A 21,693-nucleotide genomic window follows, 5' to 3' on the forward strand; every position below is an offset into this window, starting at 1 on the left:
GTATAATATTTTGCCAAGCCTTAAAATGATAGTTTACCCAAAAATGAAAATTCTGTCATCATTGACTCATCCTCATGTTGTTTCAAACCTGTATGAATTTATTTTTTCTGATGAGCACAAAAGAAGATATTTTAAGAAATGATGTAAACACACAGCATCCATTGACTTCCATAGTAGGAATAAAATGGAATTTAATGGGTACCGTCAACTGTGTGCTTACCATGATTTATCAAAAAATTTCTTCATCATTTATCACAATACTTCCAAAATATTTTTTCCTACTATGGTAGTCAATGGACACTATATGCTGTGTGTTTACCATCATTTCTCAAAATAACTTCTTTTATGTTCATCAGAAAAAATAAATTTATACAGGTTTAGAACAACACGAGGATGAGTAAATCATGACAGAATTTTTTATTTTTGGGTGAACTATCTCTTTAAATTCTTAGCAAAGCTGAGCTTTAGTTTATATTCCAAACACAACACAACATTTCTAATAATTGATTTAATGATATTTGAATAAAGGACAAACACGTAAAGTGTTCCAAAGTTTGGTGTTATTTTTGCCCATGACTCTATCACGTTTCCAGATTCCTATATGAAAGTAATTGCAAATATTTATTCTTCAATAATAATTTCTCAAAGATATCGTAATGTCGTTATTTAAAGGAACACTCCACGTTTTTTGAAAATATGCTCATTTTCTAGCTCCCCTAGAGTTAAACATTTGATTTTTACCTTTTTGGAATCCATTCAGCTGATCTCCGGGTCTGGCGCTACCACTTTTAGCATAGTTTAGCATAATCCATTGAATCTGATTAGCAGTGGTGGACGAATTACACAAATCGTGTACTTGAGTAAAAGTAAAGATACCCAGGGTAAAATATTACTCAAGTAAAAGTAGAAGTATCTGCCTCAAAATGTACTTAAAGCGTAACTAAACCCCTGGTCAGAGCCTGACTCCACCCACTGGCAATATTTGAAAAATGCAAGAAAAGTGGGCAGATCCCAACGGAGATAGAGGGGACGAACTAAGCTCGTACCAAGTGTGTTGTGAGATCGTAACAAGGGCGTGGTGAGCTTGTACCTGCTTACGTCACGAGTCATTTTTTGGACCCAACATCCAATAGGAAAATTCAACTGCAGTAGCCACCGTTCAACCTGTAGAGGGCAGCACTCAGACGTTTTTACACCATATATTGCAGTATTGAAACACTTTATATCCAAATGTCAAAAAACTTACTAAAATCAATGAACAGCACTAATAAAGCATCATTTTTACAGACCATTAACTTAAAAAAGTTGGTTTAGGGTTTAGTTACTCTTTAAGTACAAAAGTATTGTGATTTATTATGTCTGCATCATATTGTCACGAAACTCAAATTATGTTAAAAAACTCTCTTGGCTCACTAATCTATTAAAAGAAGGACATTAATTATTCAGACACTGATGTCTATTACAATTATCATAAGCCTAAAACGTTAAAGCCAAAAAATTTCCTTTTCTTTAATGTTCTCAATGTTTAAATGTTTTAATGTCTTCTGTATTTATATTTATGTTTATACTGTTTGGAGCGTGTAAGGTGACCATATGAATTTCCTACTTGTGGATAATAAAGTTTACCTTGACCTTGATTTCTTTTAGCACCAAATGAAATAACAGGATTTGAGAGCAGAAAGTCTCATTTCAAGATTTATTTGTTAAATAATTTAACAGTTTAAGTGTAGTAAAAACTTCCTCACTTTCCAGGTTTCTTTTCCTTGATGATGTTACAGTAACATACCTTTTAATTTTGGCTACCATCGTACACTGCATGGCCAGTCAAAATGTCATTTATATTTTACAACATTGTTGATAGCGATTGATTGTCATTTCACAATAACACAGTACTGAGTACTTCACAATGAACTTAAGTGAAACAGCTAACTATACGGCTAAAAATAGCTCCAGCCTGCATAGCTAACTTGCTTAAAATTCATTCATGATAACGTCGTATATATTTTAACTACACAATGAAACAGTTTTCTGCAAACTACTGTTAAGATTGCTCATTTAAAAATATAACCAGAATAAAAATGCCTTACCTCTACGCATTTCCTTAGATTTGAAGGAGTATTCTTGTTAAAAGAAATAGCACAGTTTCAAGGCAGGCAGAGAAGACACAAATTAATCGTTCTTTTATTCAAGGACTTAAAAAACTTGCGTAAATAAGACCATTGTTGTTGTGGCGGGTCAGTTATCTCCTCCGTTGTTTTTGAATGCAGTTTCATTCTCCAAACGATACACAGGCTGGCTGCGGCACTCGCGTCGCTTACGTAAACCACTGTCCACCGCGGCAACCAAAACAAGTTCAAACGAAGCGCGTGCTGTACCCTGATTGGTGGTTTGACGCATCACGTGTGCATCTTAGTTTTTTTGTGCAGCTTTAAGGTGTGTTCGACATCGGCTGTGGCTGGATGTAACCGATCGGCGAGATTAGCCGCGTGCAGGCGGGGAGGAGCTGAAAACGGAGACGTGAAGTCAGACGCGCCGTGGTTCCCGTAGTTTGCTGCATTTACGTCAGGCATGGCTGATCACGTGTCGTTTGCTTGCTTAATCGCATTAAACATGATTTGTAAGATGAAAACTACATAAAAAGTGAATTATACTGTTTTTAATGCCCGTGTATGAGCATAAGTGGAACTAAAGAGGCTTACAGCATCTGTTTTTACAATAATAAAGTTCAACATAAGCATATATTATTTAAATACCAATGTAGTTGGGTCTATGCTTTTTATCCATTTTATTTTGATGAAGATGATACAATATAACATCGCGACTACATGAAAAGAGCTTTAACTGTTATAAAAATACAGATTTGTGAGCATTTGTGGAACTGAGGGCGTGAAAATACACACGAAACACACGTGATTGTTGTCATGTGGTGAATCCGAATCTTGAAACAGCTGTGGCGTCATTACAGCCCGTGCAGCTCCTCTTCGCGAACTGCGCTGGCTAACTCAGGCGGCTGATCTCGAACCGCTCTCGCGGTACTTAAAAACCATATGACAAATTACTAACCGGAATGCACTGCTTCAAGTCAGCCGCCGATCGGTCTGCGCAGCACCGCATGAAGTCGAACACACCTTTAGTTTGCCCAGTTTAAAGCGTAACTAAACCCCTGGTCAGAGCCTGACTCCACCCACTGGCAATATTTGAAAAATGCAAGAAAAGTGGGCAGATCCCAACAGAGTCTGTGGTGAGATCGTAACAAGGGCGTGGTAAGCTTGAACCTGCTTACGTCACGAGTCATTTTTTGGACCCAACATCCAATAGGAAAATTCAACTGCAGTAGCCACCGTTCAACCTGAAGAGGGCAGCACTCAGACGTTTTTACACCATATATTGTAGTATTGAAACACTTTATATCCAAATGTCAAAAAACTTACTAAAATCAATGAACAGCACTAATAAAGCATCATTCTTACAGACCAGTAACTAAAAAAAGTTGGATTAGGGTTTAGTTACTCTTTAAGTTTTTTTATCCACTGATAAATAAAAAGGAACGACTGATTTTTTAAAATGTAGTAGAGTAAAAAGTAAGATATTTGACTTTAAAATGTAGTAGAGTAAAAAGTAAGATATTTGACTTTAAAATGTAGTAAAGTAAAGTCTCCCAAAATAAAAGTACTTGAGTAAAGTACAGATACGCACAAAAACTACTTAAGTACAGTAACGAATAACATTTATTTCGTTACTGTCCACCACTGCTGATTAGACCATTAGCATTGCGCCTAAAAATAACCAAAGAGTTTCGATATTTTTCATATTTAAAACTTGACTCTTATGTAGTTACATTGTGTACTAAAACCAACAGAAAATGATAAGTTGCGGTTTTCTAGGCAGATATGGCTAGGACTGTACTCTCATTCTGGTGTAATAATCAAGGACTACGTGTTTACGTCATTAGATAAGGATACAGAACAAAACAAACTATCTGTATTCCAAACAGACTTTTTGTGATGCTCTTTTTATACGAGCAAACATGTGAGGAAGACGATAACGTGCGCTTTAATGAGAATAAATAATGGCTCTGCCACAATAGCCCAGAAAACAAGTGTGTTTATTGTTACGCACGGTACTCAGAATCACAACTAATCCAAACGTGAAATATACAAAAAATGCACAAAATACAAAACGAAAAACTCCACAGTTTGCGGTTTAAAGTGACTTCTAACTTTAGTGGTATCTGATTTAATAAAATGATCTTTTTATGTTTGTGTCTCTCATGCAGGATTGCCGGTGGTGTCTTCTCGGAGCAGTTTGTGAAGTTGAGGGTCTTCTGCAGACTGAAAAACCACAGACAAGATTTCAGACATTGTGATGTTACAGGTTTGTCTGTTTTGTGTTTTGATCTCATCTTTCTACTCACATTCTTCTTGACAAATACTCTCACTGACATGACAATAAAATAGACGTTTATGCAGAGCTGAAGAACAGCCAAAGCTACCATCATGGCATCTAGCTTCTTTCGAGACATCTAAAGATGGAAAAGATCAGTGAGTCTTAGAATAAATGCAGATTTGTAAAGCAAATAAGGTTCTCAACTGGTTATGCTACAGGATCTAGATGTTACACTGGATAACAAGTGGAGACCTAACATGGTCCAACATTTTTCATTTTTCACAATAAACAAGTTAAAAAAGAAACACAATATAGGCAATTGATGCACAAAACAAATGATGGTCTCTGCTGTTCCTAGTGACAAATTTGCAGCCCACCAGTTGAGAAGCACTAACTAACTAACTAATTTAAATACAATAATCATTACCACATTTGAATCCTCAAAGTACAGAAAGGCATCAGCTCCCTTCATCTGTTCTTGAATGAGTGTTGCTGAATAATAGCTCGCCCTCGCCAAATCCCATGAGTACAATGCAACACCCATCAAAGCCAGAAAAGCACTGGCTTGGTTTAGGATCAAAGCTAAGATTTCCTGTAATACAAAAACAGCAAGTCTACAAACTTACCAGATCAGAAGTGTCAATGCAATGAATGTAAGACGTGTTTGATAAACATTTACCAAAACTTTACTCAAATAGAAGCATACAAGGAGAGTCATAATTCCAGATATGAGGAACTGAAATTCAAAGCAAATAAATGTTTGAATTTAAACAAAACAACCAAATATCATCTATCATTTATGTTCATAACATACTTAAAAAAAAAGAATAAGCAGAAAAGGCAAAATTCTTACCACAGCACCAAGCCAATAGGGACCATAAAATTTCATAATGTAATCATGTATCCCCCAGTTTGCAAACAAAATCCCTGTTGTGATGTTGAGGATTCCCACTATAATCTGCAGAATCTAATAAATATGAGAACAAGTTTATAAACCACCAACTTGTGTTGCCATTAATTTCACAGTTGTAATGTGGCTAGGTGTCCGAAAACGTGTTAGGGCCACACTGTACTGTCAGCTGTCATGTCTGTATCAGAGTCTCACTCACCGCTAGTGCTGTTAAGAGGTACAACATTGTACGTTTGACGTCCTGAGGTATTGAACCCGCTGGACTGAGTTTACCCAGGATGTGACCCAATGTGGGCCATTTGCTTTTTGGATTTGCGTTGATGGGCATCCTCACAGTCATCCTGTAACAATGAACACATGCAAGTGATAATGTTAAACCTTTCTGAAGATGACAATGAATGGTGTTTGTTTCTGTTTATTGGATTAAAACATAAGATTAACCACTTTTCTACCATTCCAATGCTACGTACACACCAAATGCGGGGCATCGTGTTGTGCTGCATTCAGACCAGCCGCGATAGAGGCGTCAAGCGTGAGTGATATTAATGTTAAGTCAATGTAAAGACGCGTTGACTGGAGGTCTGGAGGTCTCGCGGGGCGAATGAGGCCTTTAGCGCGGCGCGGTACACGAGGTCATTCGTGCGCCTAGTTAACCAATCAGGAGCTTGCTCAAGTAGTGAAGTGATTACAGAAAGCGAGCAGAGTCGCAGAAGCCCTTCCCATGATGCGAATTTCTCAATAACTAAAAACTAATCTTTCACCCATGAATAAAGCGAGTAACGTAAACTCAAAATGTAAACTAGATGCGTTAGACGCGAATTTGACGACTCAAACGCGGCTGTTGTGAACCCACGGTTACTCTCTCTAGATTACTCACACGATTTAACTTTGTTTCATGCAATTTGCGTTGATGGGCATCCTCACAGTCATCCTGTAACAATGACCACATGCAAGTGATAATGTTAAACCTTTTTGCAGATGACACTGAATGGTGTTTGTTTCTGTTTATTGGATTAAAACGTAAGATTAACCACTTTTCTACCATTCCAATGCTATGTACACACCAAATGCGGGGCATCGTGTTGTGCTGCATTCAGACCAGCCGCGGTAGAGGCGTCAAGCGTGAGTGATATTAATGTTAAGTCAATGTAAAGACGCGTTGACACGTGTCTGGAGGTCTCGCGGGGCGAATGAGGCCTTTAGCGCAGCGTGGTTCACGAGATTCCGCCTCATTTGTCCACGGACGATTCCTTCTGCGCCAAACTGATGTTTTTACGTAACATGGCGGCAACCATGGTCAGCCATTTTTGGCTTCAATTCATTACAATGGAAGTTATACAGTATATAAACTACACTTATACAGTAACAGTAACATGCATAAGTTTCAACTTGTCAAATGTATAAGAGGAATGTTGTTTTTCTTGTAGGGAGAAAGAAGTTAGAAGCATGTGTTACGTCCCAGGACATATTTCTCAATTGGTATTATGATTTATTTTCTCCTGAACCTTTTTAATATACTTTATGAAAGTGTGGGCGTGGTTGTGTGCCCTGTGTTTTTGTTTGCTTCTCTGTCTCTCTCTCTACTCCCTCTCAGGCCTAATCGTCAGCACCTGTGACTCGTTTGTGAGTGTACCTGAGACGGAGAGCATAAAAGTGCAGTCCAGTGTTTGCAGAGGGGGACACACTACTCCCCTGCTCCAGACTGAATGCTGTATTGATGTGTTGACATTGAAAGACAGTAGTTGTGAGTTAGCAGTGGCTAACTGAGTTTAGTAGTGCCTGAGTTAAGTAGTGCCTGTAGTGATTTGACTACAACTAAAAATTAAGCAGAAAGTATTTTCTTTTGTTAACCTGTTTAATAGTTTTATTTAAGGGAAGCTGTAGGGGGTGAGTGCCTATTTTCTTTAATACTGTTTTACCCCTGTTTTTGTATAGCCAGGGAGTTGAGGGAAGTTTTTGTTGTTTATTTCTTTTTATTTAACTTCTCTTAGGTTAGTTAGGACTCCTCCCAAAAATAGTTAGTGTGGTGTTTTGTTTGTTATTTTGGGCCTTGCTCTCCCCTGAGCCATTGCTTCCTAGTACTTTGTTTTGTCTTTCTATACTGAATAAAACCTTTTTCATTTATTATACCACCTGTTGTTGTCTTCACTCTGGGACAGAGGATTGAAGTGTGTTCTCACCATTTATTTTTATTCGTTACCTCCCCTCCTGACCCCTAGACTTAAGGGGAACGTAACACATGTTACAGCAAATGTAAAATACCTGTATACTGTTCATTCAAAATGATATGTTTGTTTATTCCCGTCGTACTCCACTTCATCCTCCACCACCAACTGCGACAGAAGAACGGATCTAAAAGGATAAGGATTCTCCAGAGGACTCCCTGCTTTTCCACCTACAGCAAAAAGGACGTCCTCTGGAGGATTTTGTGACTGAATTCATGGACTTGACATGTGGGAGCTGGCGTAATGCTATGCGGGCTGGATGATCATTTATTTCTGATGATTTCTCCCATTCTATGCAATTTATCTCTTATTGATTTTCTAAATTATGTCCTTCAATTGAATGGCACCTGGCTTTCCATCCAGAACCTCCTCACGTTACTGATGTTGTTTTCTTTTATATTCTAATGTCAGAGCCTCAGTGTTGTTCATTAGATAAATACACAGAGCAAAACAAACTCCAAAATAGACTTTTTGTGATGCTCTTTATATACAAGCAAACATGTGAGGGGAGACGATAACGTGTGCTTAATGAAAATAAATACTGGCTCTGCCACAATAGCCCAGAAAAAGAAGTGTGTTTATTGTTATGCACGATGCTAATCCAAACATGAAATGTACAAAAATTCACAAAACAAAAAACCCCACAGGTTGCGGTTTAAAAGTGACTTTAATGGTATCTGATTTGAATCAATCTTTTTAATCGGTTTCTGCAAGTCACTTTGACCAATGTGTGGCTATTATTGCTTCGAAAATGTGGGCAGCCTGTAAACTATTCCTTGTTGCACCACCTAAATTGTTATGTTTAATCAACTTGAATTTACTATTCATTTCAACTTTCTTGACTAGTGAGGAGTTGCTAATTTTGACTAAGGACAAGGAATTTTTACAGTCTCAAACCAGTAGGTTATCCTTGCTTTCATTTACCAGTAACTCTTATTTACTACTAAATTCATAAAGAAAGTGACATCATTGACTTTGACTGCAAGTAAAAATAATACATATAATACTTAATATATACAGATATAATTTTTTTCCCAAATAGAAACATTGGTTTTGTGATGTTTTCATCTCCTTTGGACCCCGAATGATGTCACTGTGATAGTCAACCACAAATAAGACATATCCTTATCATGAGTAATAAAATTAGGAGAAAAAAAATCAACAGAGATAGACATGAATAATGATAGTGTGTCAGTGCTGCAATTCTACTACAAGAGAGAATCCTCATGCAAGATTGCCAGTGGTGTCTTCTGGGAGCAGTTTGTGAAGTTGAGGGTCTTCTGCAGACTGAAAAACCACAGACAAGATTTCAGACATTAATAGGTTTGTCTGTTTTGTGTTTTGATCTCATATCTTTCTACTCACATTCTTCTCGACAAATACTCTCACTAATATGACAATAAAATAGACGTTTAGGCATAGCTGAAGGACAGCCAAAGCTATCATCATGACATCTAGCGTCCTTCGAAACATCTAAAGATGGAAAAGAACAGTGAGTCTTGAAATAAAGGCAGTTTTGTAAAGCAAATGAGGTTCTCAACTGGTTTTGCTACAGGATCTAGATCAGGGATGGGCAACTTCGGTCCTGCAGAGTTTAGCTCCAACTTGCCTCAGCACACCTGCCTAAAAGTTTCTAGTATGCCTAGTAAGACCTTAATTGGCTGCTTCAGCCCTACTGAAAAATCCAGCCAAAACCAGCACAAGCTGGTAGCTGGCTCTAGCTGGTTTAAGGTGGTTTATGCTGGTCCTCCCAGCCTGACAAAGCTGGTCATGCTGGTGGGCCAGCTGGTATTCCAGCATGACCAGCTAAGTCCAGCTAGACCAGCTTAAAATGTGACCAAAACACACCTAGACCAGCTTGCTACACCAGCAAAACCAGCTTCCTACACCAGCAAAACCAGCTAAAACCAAGCTGGGGACCAGCCAAAACCAGCTCACCAGCACATGCCGGTCCTAGCTGGATTTTTCAGTAGGGAGGTTTGTTTAATTATGATTGTAGCTAAACTCTGCAGGACACTGGCCCTCCAGGACCGAATTTGCCCATCCCTGATATAGATGCTACACTAGGGCTTTGTTTACACGTGGGCGGCTATTTTCATAAACGGACATTTCAACCTCTCCGGTTTCAAAAGTAATATCATGCACACATGTCAGTTTTCAAATAAGTGTTTATTTACACGTATCCGTGCATATATGCCATCAAGAGAAGCTCAAGCCCACGTAAGCCACTCACCGGCAGCGCTGGTGGTGACGCGAACTGGTTCTTCATGTTGGAGGGAGGAGTTGTTGCAGTAGGTGATCGATGACGTCAGAGTACCGCGAGAGCGAGTTGAGGAATCACACGTAGAGGTCTAATTTCGAATCGCTCTCGCGGTACTTTGACATCATCCGTCTGTCGGTTCTTGCAACGCCGCATGAAGTCAAACGCGTAAAATTGCTGATCTCCGAGCACTTGTCTCTGCCCCTCGACATAATGGAGCAGCTGTATTTGCAAATACAAACCAACGAAACGAGTTTGCACAAACATACATGTGATCTTGGAAGCGTTCAGAGTAGCAGTCAAATGTAAACATAGGTCGCACTTTTGACGTAGGTGTGAGCTCTCTGTAACGTTGCCTGCCTAAACATCCGTTTGTCTCAGTTTACATGCAACTGAGCAACCGAAGATTTTCAAGATCTCCACTCTGGCCGGAGTTTTTAGAAACAATCGGTTTCAGAGGCGAGTTCTCCATTTGCGTGTAAACGAGGGGCACAAACGAAGGTAAATCTCTCAGTTTTTAAAAATAACCATGTACGTGTAAACAGGGCCTAGATATCAAGTGGAGACCTAACATGGCACAAAAAAATGAAATGCTATAAATTATGGTCTCTGATGTTCCTAGTAACATGTTTTTACTTGCAGCCCACCAGTTGGAAAGCACTAAATAAATACTAGAATCTAAATTCAGGAATCATTACCATATTTGAATCCTTAAAGTACACAAAGGCATCATCTCCATTCCTCTGTTCTTGGATGAGTGTTGCTGAATAATCATTGGCTGAATAATAGCTCGCGCTCACCAAATCCCATGAATACAATGCAACACCCATCAAAGCCACAAAAGCACTGACTTGGTTCAGGATCAAAGATAAGATATCCTGTAATACAAAAACTGCAAACTTACCAAACCAGAAGTGTCAATGCAATGAAAGTGATTGATAAACATTTACCAAAACGATACTCCTACAGCAGCCTACAAGAAGAGTCATAATACCAGATATGAGGAACTGAAATGCAAAGCAAACAAATGTTTGAAATTAAACAAAACAACCAAATATCATATATAATTTACTTTCATAAAATCAATTTTTATGGAATAAGAAAAAGACTAAATTCTTACCACAGCACCAAGCCAATAGGGACCATAAAACATCATCATGTAATCATGTATTCCCCAGTTTGCAAACAAAATCCCTGTTACGATGTTGAGCATTCCCACTATAATCTGCAGAATCTAATAAATATGAGAATATGAGAAGTTTATAAACCACCAGCTTGTTTTGGCATGAATTTCACAATTGTAATGTGGCTTAGGTCTCTGAAAACGTGTTAGGGCCACACTGTACTGTCAGCTGTCATGTCTGTATCAAAGTCTGACTCACCCCTAATGCTGTTAAGAGGTACAACATTGTACTTTTGACGTCCTGAGGTATTGAACCCGCTGGACTGAGGCACAGATTACCCAGGATGTGACGCAATGAGGGCCATTTGCTTTTTGGATTTGTATTGATGGGCATCCTCACAGTCATCATGTATGAACACATGCAAGTGATAATGTTAAACCTTTCTGCAGATGACAATGAACGGTCTTTCTGTCTGTTTATTGGAGTAAAACATAAGATTAAACACTTTCCCTTGTAACAATAAGCTCCGGGGCGGATCCGTAACTGAGCCGCTCTGAAGTCAGCAGCTCCGGGCTGGATCCATTGCGGATCCGCCCCGGAGCTTATTGCTACCAGGGACCATTCTAACACAAACTGTGCACTCAGAAAAATAGCCAAAAAATGGTCTCTAACTGGGTATTTTATAAATAAGTATTTTAGTTACATTTTCCAAGCATCTGTGCTTTATCAGAGTGTTTGTCTTGGGAAAAAATTTTCTTTTCTTTACTAAAAAATGTTCACTACATTCTAAAAATTGTGTACTTTTACTTTCGTGAGTACTTTCTTGTACTTAAAAATTAGGTATAAACCAAAAACTTGAAATTATGAAATGTAGTGGAGTAAAAATTATGATAATATGTTTTGGAATATATGTTTTCCAAAGAAAAACACTAATAAAATACGAATAATTGAAAATTTACTTTTATGTAGAAAGTAAATATACAACTCTGCATAAATGATTATGCCACAGTGACACAATGGGAACCATTTTTCTGAAAGTGTTTACATATAATTCAACAGCATGACTTGTTGCATGAAAGCATGAAACCTGTTTTTTTACAGCAGTTCTGTGAACAATATTGAAAAACTTGCACTTCAGTTAAAATTTTGACAGTATTGTTTGCCAATGAAAATAAAGAAGTTTAAATAACAAAACAGACACCAAACCCGAGAGCCTGTTTGGAACTGAGTACTGTAAATGATTAGAGTAATATATTTTTTTTTACCTCAAAGCATTTTTATAATCACTCAGCTCTACCCCCAGGCTTCCCATTTCCACTCCCAGCTCACTGGTGAGGGAAGTTTTGCTCCATTTGATCCCGGAGCAGAAGAAAAACTAATGCTCCGTTTATAAAAATCTCTTGGAACGTGAAGTTAAAGTGACAGGCTTGTCAAGTATGAAATGCATACCTGAACACATGCGCTGCAATTTGTGAACAAACACACACACGGAGCAGTGGGCAGCTATCCCTAAAGCATATGGGGAGCAATTGGGGTTAAGGTGCCTTGCTCAAGAACCCTCGGTTGCAAGTTTGCAACTGCAGTGAGACTCAAAACGACAACTCGTAGGTTACAAGCCCGACTCTCTTCCCACTAGGCTACGACTAGCTACAGACATTACTTGCATCACCCCAGACATCAAATTTTTTCTAACTTTTGTATAACAATTACCATCAAACTCTTGACGATAAACAAACAAGCCTTTGGAAAAATATACAAAAATCCATTTTAAGTAGACATAAATTCATGGCAATTGTTCTAAAATATAACAGCATTTGCTAACTGCAGGTTTCTTATCACCTGCTGCATCAGATTTTAAGTCTCTCTCAAGTCTTTATATCAAAATCCATCTGCTCAACGTATGTCTGATTTCATTTATCAATATTTACAGATTGTATGAGAAAGACTTTGTGTTAAATCATACTCACCTTGTGATTGTCTCGATAAAGTTTCACTCTTTTCTGCTCTGTAAATACACATTTACAGTAACAGTGACATGCGTACATGCATAAGTGTTTCAACTTTTCAGATGTGTAAGAGGAATGCTGTTCTTCTTGTAGGGATAAGGAAGTTAGAAGGATGTTACAGTAAATGTAAATAAATACCTGTGGGGGGGGGGGGGGGGGGTTCCACTTTGCATGATCTTGCAGATGACTTTAAAGAGAAAGTTCACCCAAAAATAAAAATTCTGTCATCATTTTCTCATCCTCATGTTGTATGAATTTCGTTTTTCTGATGAACACAAAAGAAGATATTTTGAAAAATGATGGTAAACACACAGCTGATTCTAACCATTGACTTTCATAGTAGGAAAACCACATACAATGGTTACAATTAGCTGTGTGCTTAACATCATCTATCAAAATATCTTCTTTTGTGTTCATCAGAAAAAAAGAAATTCATACCGGGTTAGAACAACCTGAAGATGAGAAAATGATCATTTTTGGCTAATATTCCTTTAACATATTCAACAACAATTTAAGCCTCAATGCACGAATAATTTAATTAAATGTAAATTATAAAGTAATTATGAAAACATAGTGTAAGCTGAGCTGCTAGAGTTACTTAAAAACAAAAAAATTGCATGGTTATTTTTAATCCAGTGTTGTGTCAAAAAGGGACAAACTCAGCCACTGGGTTAAATTAACCAAGAATTTTTTTTTACAATTCAGTTTGTTGGGTTAAATCAACCCATCTTAGGTTAAATTACAACCGAACGTGTTCTTCCCAAAGCTGAACTTAAGTTTATACTTCAGTCATTATGCATACAAAATTCCAACCACCACTTTTACCCACTACTTTTCAATCTGCAATGTATATGCAAATGTTAATTTATATAATTACAATTTGTCAAAAATATCCTTGCGTCATTATTTAACATGCATTTCAGCTTACTGTTACTTTATGAAAGACTAAAAAGACCATTTCAGCGAGTGACTTCCTGTAGGAGACTGCACTTCAGTTTAGTGTTTGCTATTAGCTTTATAGTGTTACTGATAATAACAAACACTAGGGGTGTGATGAGACACTTAATCTATGAGACGAGACGAGACACGAGATTGGGTTCACGAGAACGAGACGAGACAAGATTTTTACATTTTTTAAGAAATCCTCAATGATAAAATAAATGAATGGGAAACTGAAATCACATTATTTTGAAACGTTTTAACTAATCTAGGACTTGCACTAATCTCGTCGCACAAGATCTCGTCACATCCCTAACAAACACTGAAAGCCCTAATTCAAACATGAAAAATCTTTCTTTTTAATCGGTTTCTGCAATTCACTTTGACCAATGTGTGGCTGTTATAGCTTTGAAAAAGTGTGCAGTCTATTGACTTTGTGATAAAATCTCAAACCAATTTTGCTCTTCTTTACCAGCAACTTAATAAATACAGTGTGATACAGACATCATTGACTGTGACAAATAAATGTAATACACATACACTACTTTACACATACATAAATAGATGTGATGTGATTGTGATGGCTGACTGCAGAACCCTGGATTGCAAAACCATAATGGTAAATGTTTCAAAATGTAATTTATACATCACATTAAATCTGCAAAAAAAATCAAAATATTGAGAAAATGGCCTTTAAAGTTGTGCAAATGAAGTCCTTTGCAGCACATATTACTAATGAAAATACATTTTTGATATTTTTACAGTAGGAAATGTACAAAATATCTTCTTGGAACATGATCATCACTTAAAATCCTGATTTTTGATAAAAATCAATAATTTTGACCAATACAATTTTTTTTGTGGTCCAGGGTCACAAATAAAACTTACAGGTATTCTCATCATGAGTCTTGGTCAATTTTGGGTTAAAAATTAATCAACAGAGATAGACATGAATAATGGTAGTGTTTCAGATTTAAAGTGCTGCTATTCTAATACAAGAGAGAAACTGATTTAAATAAAATTATCTTTATATTTTTGTGTCTCTTATTTTTTTAACATGCAGGATTGCCAGTGGTGTCTTCTGGGAGCAGTTTGTGAAGTTGAGGGTCTTCTGCAGACTGAAAAACCACAGACAATATTTTAGACATTGTGATTTTGTGGGTTTGTGTTTTTGTGTTTTAATTGTGAGGAGATTCTATAGTTTTTGCACTCACATTTTTCCCGATTCAAGGCGTAACAATAAAAATGGAGTTTAGGCAGAGCTGAAGTACGGCAAAAGCTATCATCATGACATCTAGTGTCCTACGAAACATCTAAAGATGGAAAAGGTCAGTAAGTCTTGGAATAAAACACATTTTGTAGAGCAAATTTCCACAGCAGAGGTTCTGAAATGGTTTTGGTTTAGGATGTAGATGTTACACTGAATATCAAGCGGAGACCTAACACGGCACAAAAAATTTAATTATACACAAGTACACATAAATGGCTTTTTAAAATGCACGACACAAAACAAATTATGATCGTCATAAACCCTGTTTACAAATGAAAGTTTTTTGGATACGGTGAGGTTACCATCCTAGTCTGACTAAATGCAGCCAAGTGAGAAATACATTTGTGCCAAATTACTGTCACATTTGGTTTGATATCAAAACAAAAAATACAGAGGTATTTTTTAACCATTATTTTATAAAGAGTTTACTTATTTATATTTTTCTCTGATGTTTCTTGTGTCAAATGTTTGCATTGAAGCCCACCACTTGAGAAGCACTAACTAACCCATCTAAATAAAAGAATCATTACCATATTTGATTCCTCAAAGTACAGAATTGAATCAGCTCCTTTGATCTGTTCTTGGATGAGTGTTGCTGAATATTCGTTGGCTGAATAATAGGTCGTGCTCACCAAATCCCATGAATACAATGCAACACCTATAACAGCCACAAAACCAGTGACTTGGTTTACGATGTTAGCTAAAGTAACCTGTAATATAAAAAAACACCATAAGCATGCGATTCATTGACCAAACCAGAAGTGTCAATGAAATAAATGTAAGATGTGTTTGATAAACATTTACCCAAATATAACTGTCACTGCATTGTGTAAGAAAGACAGTGATTGCAGATATGAGGAACTAAAATGCAAAGCAAACAAATGTTTAGTTTAAAATCGGTCCATCAAAACAAGTTCACATAAAATGTATTTAGGGGTGCAACACAAAAAGGAGAAAGATCACAAATATGATAATTTAGGAAAAGTAAAAGCCCATCTCTCCTCTGTATACAACATCAATGCAAGTTGTGTTATAGTCATGAAAAATTTGATAAATTTCCCATGGCACGAAATTTAGCTTTTTTTATGTCTTGAGCACGAATGTCTTTTTCGTGTCACTTACACAAATTAATATAAATAGTTTTTCGTGTCCGTAGCACAACTTTCTTTTTCGTGTCATTGTTTTCTCATTTTTTCACCCTATTTTTAAATCATTGTCACTTGGGGTTAGGGTTAGATTTGGTTTGGGTAAAGATGTCTAAAAATGTAACAGGAAGTGATTCTAACCCCAATACCAAGCGACAATGGCAAGAAAATAGGAAAAAAACAACTATAAGAAAACAAAACATAAAATGAAAAAGAAAGTAATTCCACCGACACAGAAAACTATTTATAAAAATTCATGCGAGTGACATGAAAAAGACATTCATGCTCAAGCCATGAAGAAAACTACATTTCGTGCCATGGACATAAATAAATTTAAGGCAAGGTCCATGATCTCTGAAAGCCAATGTTGACATTTGAAATCACCTAAAGAAACACGCCCCTACCCCAACAGAATCTGGACCTTCTTTTGATAGACCCTCCCCACACGAATACAACCCAGGCAACAATGTCGGTTAGTAGACACGCCCCTTACCGGTGATTGGCTACTAGTGTGTTTTGGTACTCGGCCTGACTTTACTTTACTGACCTGTACACTACTTTACACATACATAAATAGATGTGATGTGATTGTGATGGCTGACTGCAGAACCCTGGATTGCAAAACCATAATGGTAAATGTTTCAAAATGTAATTTATACATCACATTAAATCTGCAAAAAAAATCAAAATATTGAGAAAATGGCCTTTAAAGTTGTGCAAATGAAGTCCTTTGCAGCACATATTACTAATGAAAATACATTTTTGATATTTTTACAGTAGGAAATGTACAAAATATCTTCTTGGAACATGATCATCACTTAAAATCCTGATTTTTTATAAAAATCAATAATTTTGACCAATACAATTTTTTTGTGGTCCAGGGTCACAAATAAAACTTACAGGTATTCTCATCATGAGTCTTGGTCAATTTTGGGTTAAAAATTAATCAACAGAGATAGACATGAATAATGGTAGTGTTTCAGATTTAAAGTGCTGCTATTCTAATACAAGAGAGAAACTGATTTAAATAAAATTATCTTTATATTTTTGTGTCTCTTATTTTTTTAACATGCAGGATTGCCAGTGGTGTCTTCTGGGAGCAGTTTGTGAAGTTGAGGGTCTTCTGCAGACTGAAAAACCACAGACAATATTTTAGACATTGTGATTTTGTGGGTTTGTGTTTTTGTGTTTTAATTGTGAGGAGATTCTATAGTTTTTGCACTCACATTTTTCCCGATTCAAGGCGTAACAATAAAAATGGAGTTTAGGCAGAGCTGAAGTACGGCAAAAGCTATCATCATGACATCTAGTGTCCTACGAAACATCTAAAGATGGAAAAGGTCAGTAAGTCTTGGAATAAAACACATTTTGTAGAGCAAATTTCCACAGCAGAGGTTCTGAAATGGTTTTGGTTTAGGATGTAGATGTTACACTGAATATCAAGCGGAGACCTAACACGGCACAAAAAATTTAATTATACACAAGTACACATAAATGGCTTTTTAAAATGCACGACACAAAACAAATTATGATCGTCATAAACCCTGTTTACAAATGAAAGTTTTTTGGATACGGTGAGGTTACCATCCTAGTCTGACTAAATGCAGCCAAGTGAGAAATACATTTGTGCCAAATTACTGTCACATTTGGTTTGATATCAAAACAAAAAATACAGAGGTATTTTTTAACCATTATTTTATAAAGAGTTTACTTATTTATATTTTTCTCTGATGTTTCTTGTGTCAAATGTTTGCATTGAAGCCCACCACTTGAGAAGCACTAACTAACCCATCTAAATAAAAGAATCATTACCATATTTGATTCCTCAAAGTACAGAATTGAATCAGCTCCTTTGATCTGTTCTTGGATGAGTGTTGCTGAATATTCGTTGGCTGAATAATAGGTCGTGCTCACCAAATCCCATGAATACAATGCAACACCTATAACAGCCACAAAACCAGTGACTTGGTTTACGATGTTAGCTAAAGTAACCTGTAATATAAAAAAACACCATAAGCATGCGATTCATTGACCAAACCAGAAGTGTCAATGAAATAAATGTAAGATGTGTTTGATAAACATTTACCCAAATATAACTGTCACTGCATTGTGTAAGAAAGACAGTGATTGCAGATATGAGGAACTAAAATGCAAAGCAAACAAATGTTTAGTTTAAAATCGGTCCATCAAAACAAGTTCACATAAAATGTATTTAGGGGTGCAACACAAAAAGGAGAAAGATCACAAATATGATAATTTAGGAAAAGTAAAAGCCCATCTCTCCTCTGTATACAACATCAATGCAAGTTGTGTTATAGTCATGAAAAATTTGATAAATTTCCCATGGCACGAAATTTAGCTTTTTTTATGTCTTGAGCACGAATGTCTTTTTCGTGTCACTTACACAAATTAATATAAATAGTTTTTCGTGTCCGTAGCACAACTTTCTTTTTCGTGTCATTGTTTTCTCATTTTTTCACCCTATTTTTAAATCATTGTCACTTGGGGTTAGGGTTAGATTTGGTTTGGGTAAAGATGTCTAAAAATGTAACAGGAAGTGATTCTAACCCCAATACCAAGCGACAATGGCAAGAAAATAGGAAAAAAACAACTATAAGAAAACAAAACATAAAATGAAAAAGAAAGTAATTCCACCGACACAGAAAACTATTTATAAAAATTCATGCGAGTGACATGAAAAAGACATTCATGCTCAAGCCATGAAGAAAACTACATTTCGTGCCATGGACATAAATAAATTTAAGGCAAGGTCCATGATCTCTGAAAGCCAATGTTGACATTTGAAATCACCTAAAGAAACACGCCCCTACCCCAACAGAATCTGGACCTTCTTTTGATAGACCCTCCCCACACGAATACAACCCAGGCAACAATGTCGGTTAGTAGACACGCCCCTTACCGGTGATTGGCTACTAGTGTGTTTTGGTACTCGGCCTGACTTTCAAAGTTTTTCAAAGATCATGCACCCTGCCTTTAAACAAACTTTTTGTGACTATAACACGACTTTCTGTGAGATCAGTCTGTCAGTATACCACATGACAGCACATAAAAAGTGTTTAGTTTATTTCACATTTGATAATTTAATTGGTAGCATGTGTTGTCTTTAAAGTGCCCCTTTAGATGGTCTTTTAGGGTGTTTTCACATCTGTAGTTCGGTTCATTTGGTCCGGACCAAAAGCAAAAAATTATACATTGTAACTTTTTTACCAGTTTTGGTTCCATTTCACACCACACTGATTGCTCTGGTCCACACCAGTTAGGGTGGCCATTCGTGCCAGTTCTGCCGGACACGTCCCGAACATGTTTTCGGGTTCGTTCTCCGGAGGTCGCGTTGCTCGACCGCATACGTCATCGAGGTTCTCACATTTCAGTTAAAATACAGTACATTAGAAAATTAAGATGTATTTATTTTAAGACATACAATCATTGTAGTTTCATTCTTATCTTGAAATGTAACGTTTGTTTTACTGAAATTAAACCTGAAATATTAAACCTTGATGACGTATGCGGTCGACCAACGCGACTTCCGGAGAACGAACCCGAAAACATGTTCGGGACGTGTCCGGCGGAACTGGCACGAATGGCCACCCTAACAAGAGTTGAAACGAACCAAATATCTGTCACGTGATAAGATCAACATCACTCATTGGCCACATGTATTTGAATGTATTTCCTAAACTGCTTCTCGGTTTGTCAGAATCAACGTGCGCGAAATTCCAACGGAACCCCCGGAAGTAAACAAAAGAATGTGGTTGTTATACATAGTTTGTATTCAGCACTCTAGACAAACTGTTTATTTCCAGAATGAATCACGGATGCGGCTTGAAAACAACGGTTTAATGTACTACAAACGGCGAAGACACCAAATTTTTGAGGCTCCGCCCGCACCTCCTCGCAATTCCAGGTATGTCCGCGATTTGTCATTGTGCTAATATTGCTAATAGAAACTGTCAACAAACACTTCGGCTGCGTCCGAAACCGCATACTGTATAGTAAGTACTGAATTAGATGAAGTACCTACTAACTTGGCGTTAAAACAGTAGGTACTGTATAGTATGAATCCTGGTAGTTTGAATGCGATTCAATAACAAAAGCCCAAACTAACCACACCATTTGAGCAATCGAACTCTGGTAAGATTCAATCGAACTAAACAAGATAGGTGTGAAAACACCCTTAAAGTGTATCTTGGGGATCCCATACAACAGATTAAAATGCATATAAAGTCAAAAAACACTGTTTTTTCTTTTAAATATACATTTATATATCACATAATTTATTTAAGATGCTGTAACAGTTCATTCGAAATAGTTTAAAAAGATTCAGTCTAAGCCCCTCCTTTCTGTGAGCGTACTAGCCAGCCGATCCAGTTTGTTGTGATTGGTCTTTTTATTTTATTATAATGTTACATACATTGATTGTTTCATGAAAATGCATCTCTGCTAATTTACTGAGTACTTCTAAACATGACGTGAACCACACAAACTAATTCATCATTCACGGTGAACGTCTCGGTTACGGATGTAACCCTCGTTCCCTGAAGGAGGGAACGGAGACGTCACGTCGTGACCGACGAATTGGGAACTCGCTTAGAGAGACCAATCTGCTTCGAATACTACTAAAACGGCAATGAACTTGGCATTGAGATATTTGCATAATGCTGCCGCCGCCCCGCCAGGTGCGTATATAAGGCGCACGTGCAAATAGGGAAATCAGCTTCTGTTCGCTGAGAAAGCCGGAAGGTGACCGGCCTAAACAGCAGGTGGCAGCACCTGTGGCGACGGGACGTGACGTCTCCGTTCCCTCCTTCAGGGAACGAGGGTTACATCCGTAACCGAGACGTTCCCTTTCAGTCGGTCACTACGACGTCACGTCGTGACCAACGAATTGGGAATCCCTACCAAAACGCCACTAGGGGCTGACCTCTTCCAGTGTCTGCAAAGCCCTCCAAGTTCCCTCGGGAAATGGAGAAATAAGGCAGAAGGCCGGGCACTAGATGTTCCTTTAACCCACAGTAGTGCCAGTGACTGGGAAGCGCCCTAACTGAGCGGTATAGGGACGCTGCGGAAGCCACCGCCCCGTTAAGGGCTATTGGTGGGCGAAAGTCAACCGTAGTTGAGGTATAAATGACAGCTGTGGCTGTGTAAGCAAAGCAGTGCTCTGCTAAGGGAAACGTGGGCTGGTAGGATTAACCCCACGGAATAATACTCACAAAGGAACCCGTTGGGACGCAATGTGGGGCCCAAGCCAAACACGTAGGTTCGTAAGAATACAGCTAGTGAAAGGCTGACAGCCAATGCTCCGCAACAAAGGCTGTCAAGGCAGTGGAGAGAGCAAATCAAACCATTACGCATTTTTGCTCTGTTAGCCTTCCATACTGAAACTCAATTTGAAGCCTCAGTCGGAGGC

At 37.6% G+C, this 21,693-nt stretch overlaps 2 protein-coding genes and 2 long non-coding RNA genes across 6 annotated transcripts in view; 1 reads left to right on the top strand and 3 right to left on the bottom strand.

Annotated features, from left to right (window-relative positions):
* Window positions 1-4,086: 4,086 nt before the first annotated feature.
* Window positions 4,087-21,693, bottom strand: part of LOC129450697 (uncharacterized) — a 32,410-nt gene continuing 14,803 nt past the window's right edge. For 2 of the 3 annotated variants that reach the window (XM_073859407.1, XM_055213670.2), the window contains exons 4-7: window positions 18,352-18,408; window positions 18,078-18,257; window positions 17,492-17,590; window positions 16,857-17,395 (exon numbers count right to left, since the gene is read on the bottom strand). In XM_073859407.1, coding sequence (XP_073715508.1) covers window positions 17,504-17,590; window positions 18,078-18,257; window positions 18,352-18,408 — 324 coding nt within the window. In that variant the 3' untranslated portion in view covers window positions 16,857-17,395; window positions 17,492-17,503. Of the gene's footprint in view, window positions 4,332-4,414; window positions 4,523-4,813; window positions 4,979-5,065; window positions 5,123-5,239; window positions 5,354-5,495; window positions 5,638-16,856; window positions 17,396-17,491; window positions 17,591-18,077; window positions 18,258-18,351; window positions 18,409-21,693 lie in introns of those variants that run through there. The other variant, XM_073859406.1, reaches the window with a different exon arrangement.
* Window positions 4,274-7,423, top strand: LOC129450687 (uncharacterized). Its single transcript, XR_012360076.1, has 2 exons — window positions 4,274-4,374; window positions 6,724-7,423. It is a non-coding gene; the product is annotated as an uncharacterized lncRNA (long non-coding RNA).
* On the bottom strand, window positions 8,080-11,310 carry LOC141349108 (uncharacterized). The gene is made up of 6 exons (XM_073859405.1): window positions 11,164-11,310; window positions 10,902-11,015; window positions 10,732-10,788; window positions 10,480-10,659; window positions 8,887-8,994; window positions 8,080-8,808 (listed from the first exon to the last, which is right to left on the bottom strand). The coding sequence occupies exons 1-6, from the start codon at window positions 11,308-11,310 to the stop codon at window positions 8,746-8,748; spliced, it is 669 nt and encodes a 222-aa protein (XP_073715506.1). The 3' UTR covers window positions 8,080-8,745.
* Window positions 13,338-16,040, bottom strand: LOC141353338 (uncharacterized). Its single transcript, XR_012360407.1, has 4 exons — window positions 15,925-16,040; window positions 15,651-15,830; window positions 15,065-15,163; window positions 13,338-14,968 (listed from the first exon to the last, which is right to left on the bottom strand). It is a non-coding gene; the product is annotated as an uncharacterized lncRNA (long non-coding RNA).

This window comes from Misgurnus anguillicaudatus, chromosome 21 (assembly GCF_027580225.2).
Source record: "Misgurnus anguillicaudatus chromosome 21, ASM2758022v2, whole genome shotgun sequence".
In the NCBI taxonomy this organism is placed as follows: Eukaryota; Metazoa; Chordata; class Actinopteri; order Cypriniformes; family Cobitidae; genus Misgurnus; species Misgurnus anguillicaudatus.

Excerpts from the sequence above, each read along its gene's own strand:
- LOC141349108 (XM_073859405.1), bottom strand. The coding sequence starts at position 11,310 with ATGACTGTGAGGATGCCCATCAATACAAATCCAAAAAGCAAATGGCCC. Across the intron at positions 11,016-11,163 it reads ACCTCTTAACAGCATTAGGG|ATTCTGCAGATTATAGTGGG; the intron begins GTGAGTCAGACT and ends CATATTTATTAG. Across the intron at positions 8,995-10,479 it reads ACTTTAAGGATTCAAATATG|ATGTTTCGAAGGACGCTAGA; the intron begins GTAATGATTCCT and ends TTCCATCTTTAG.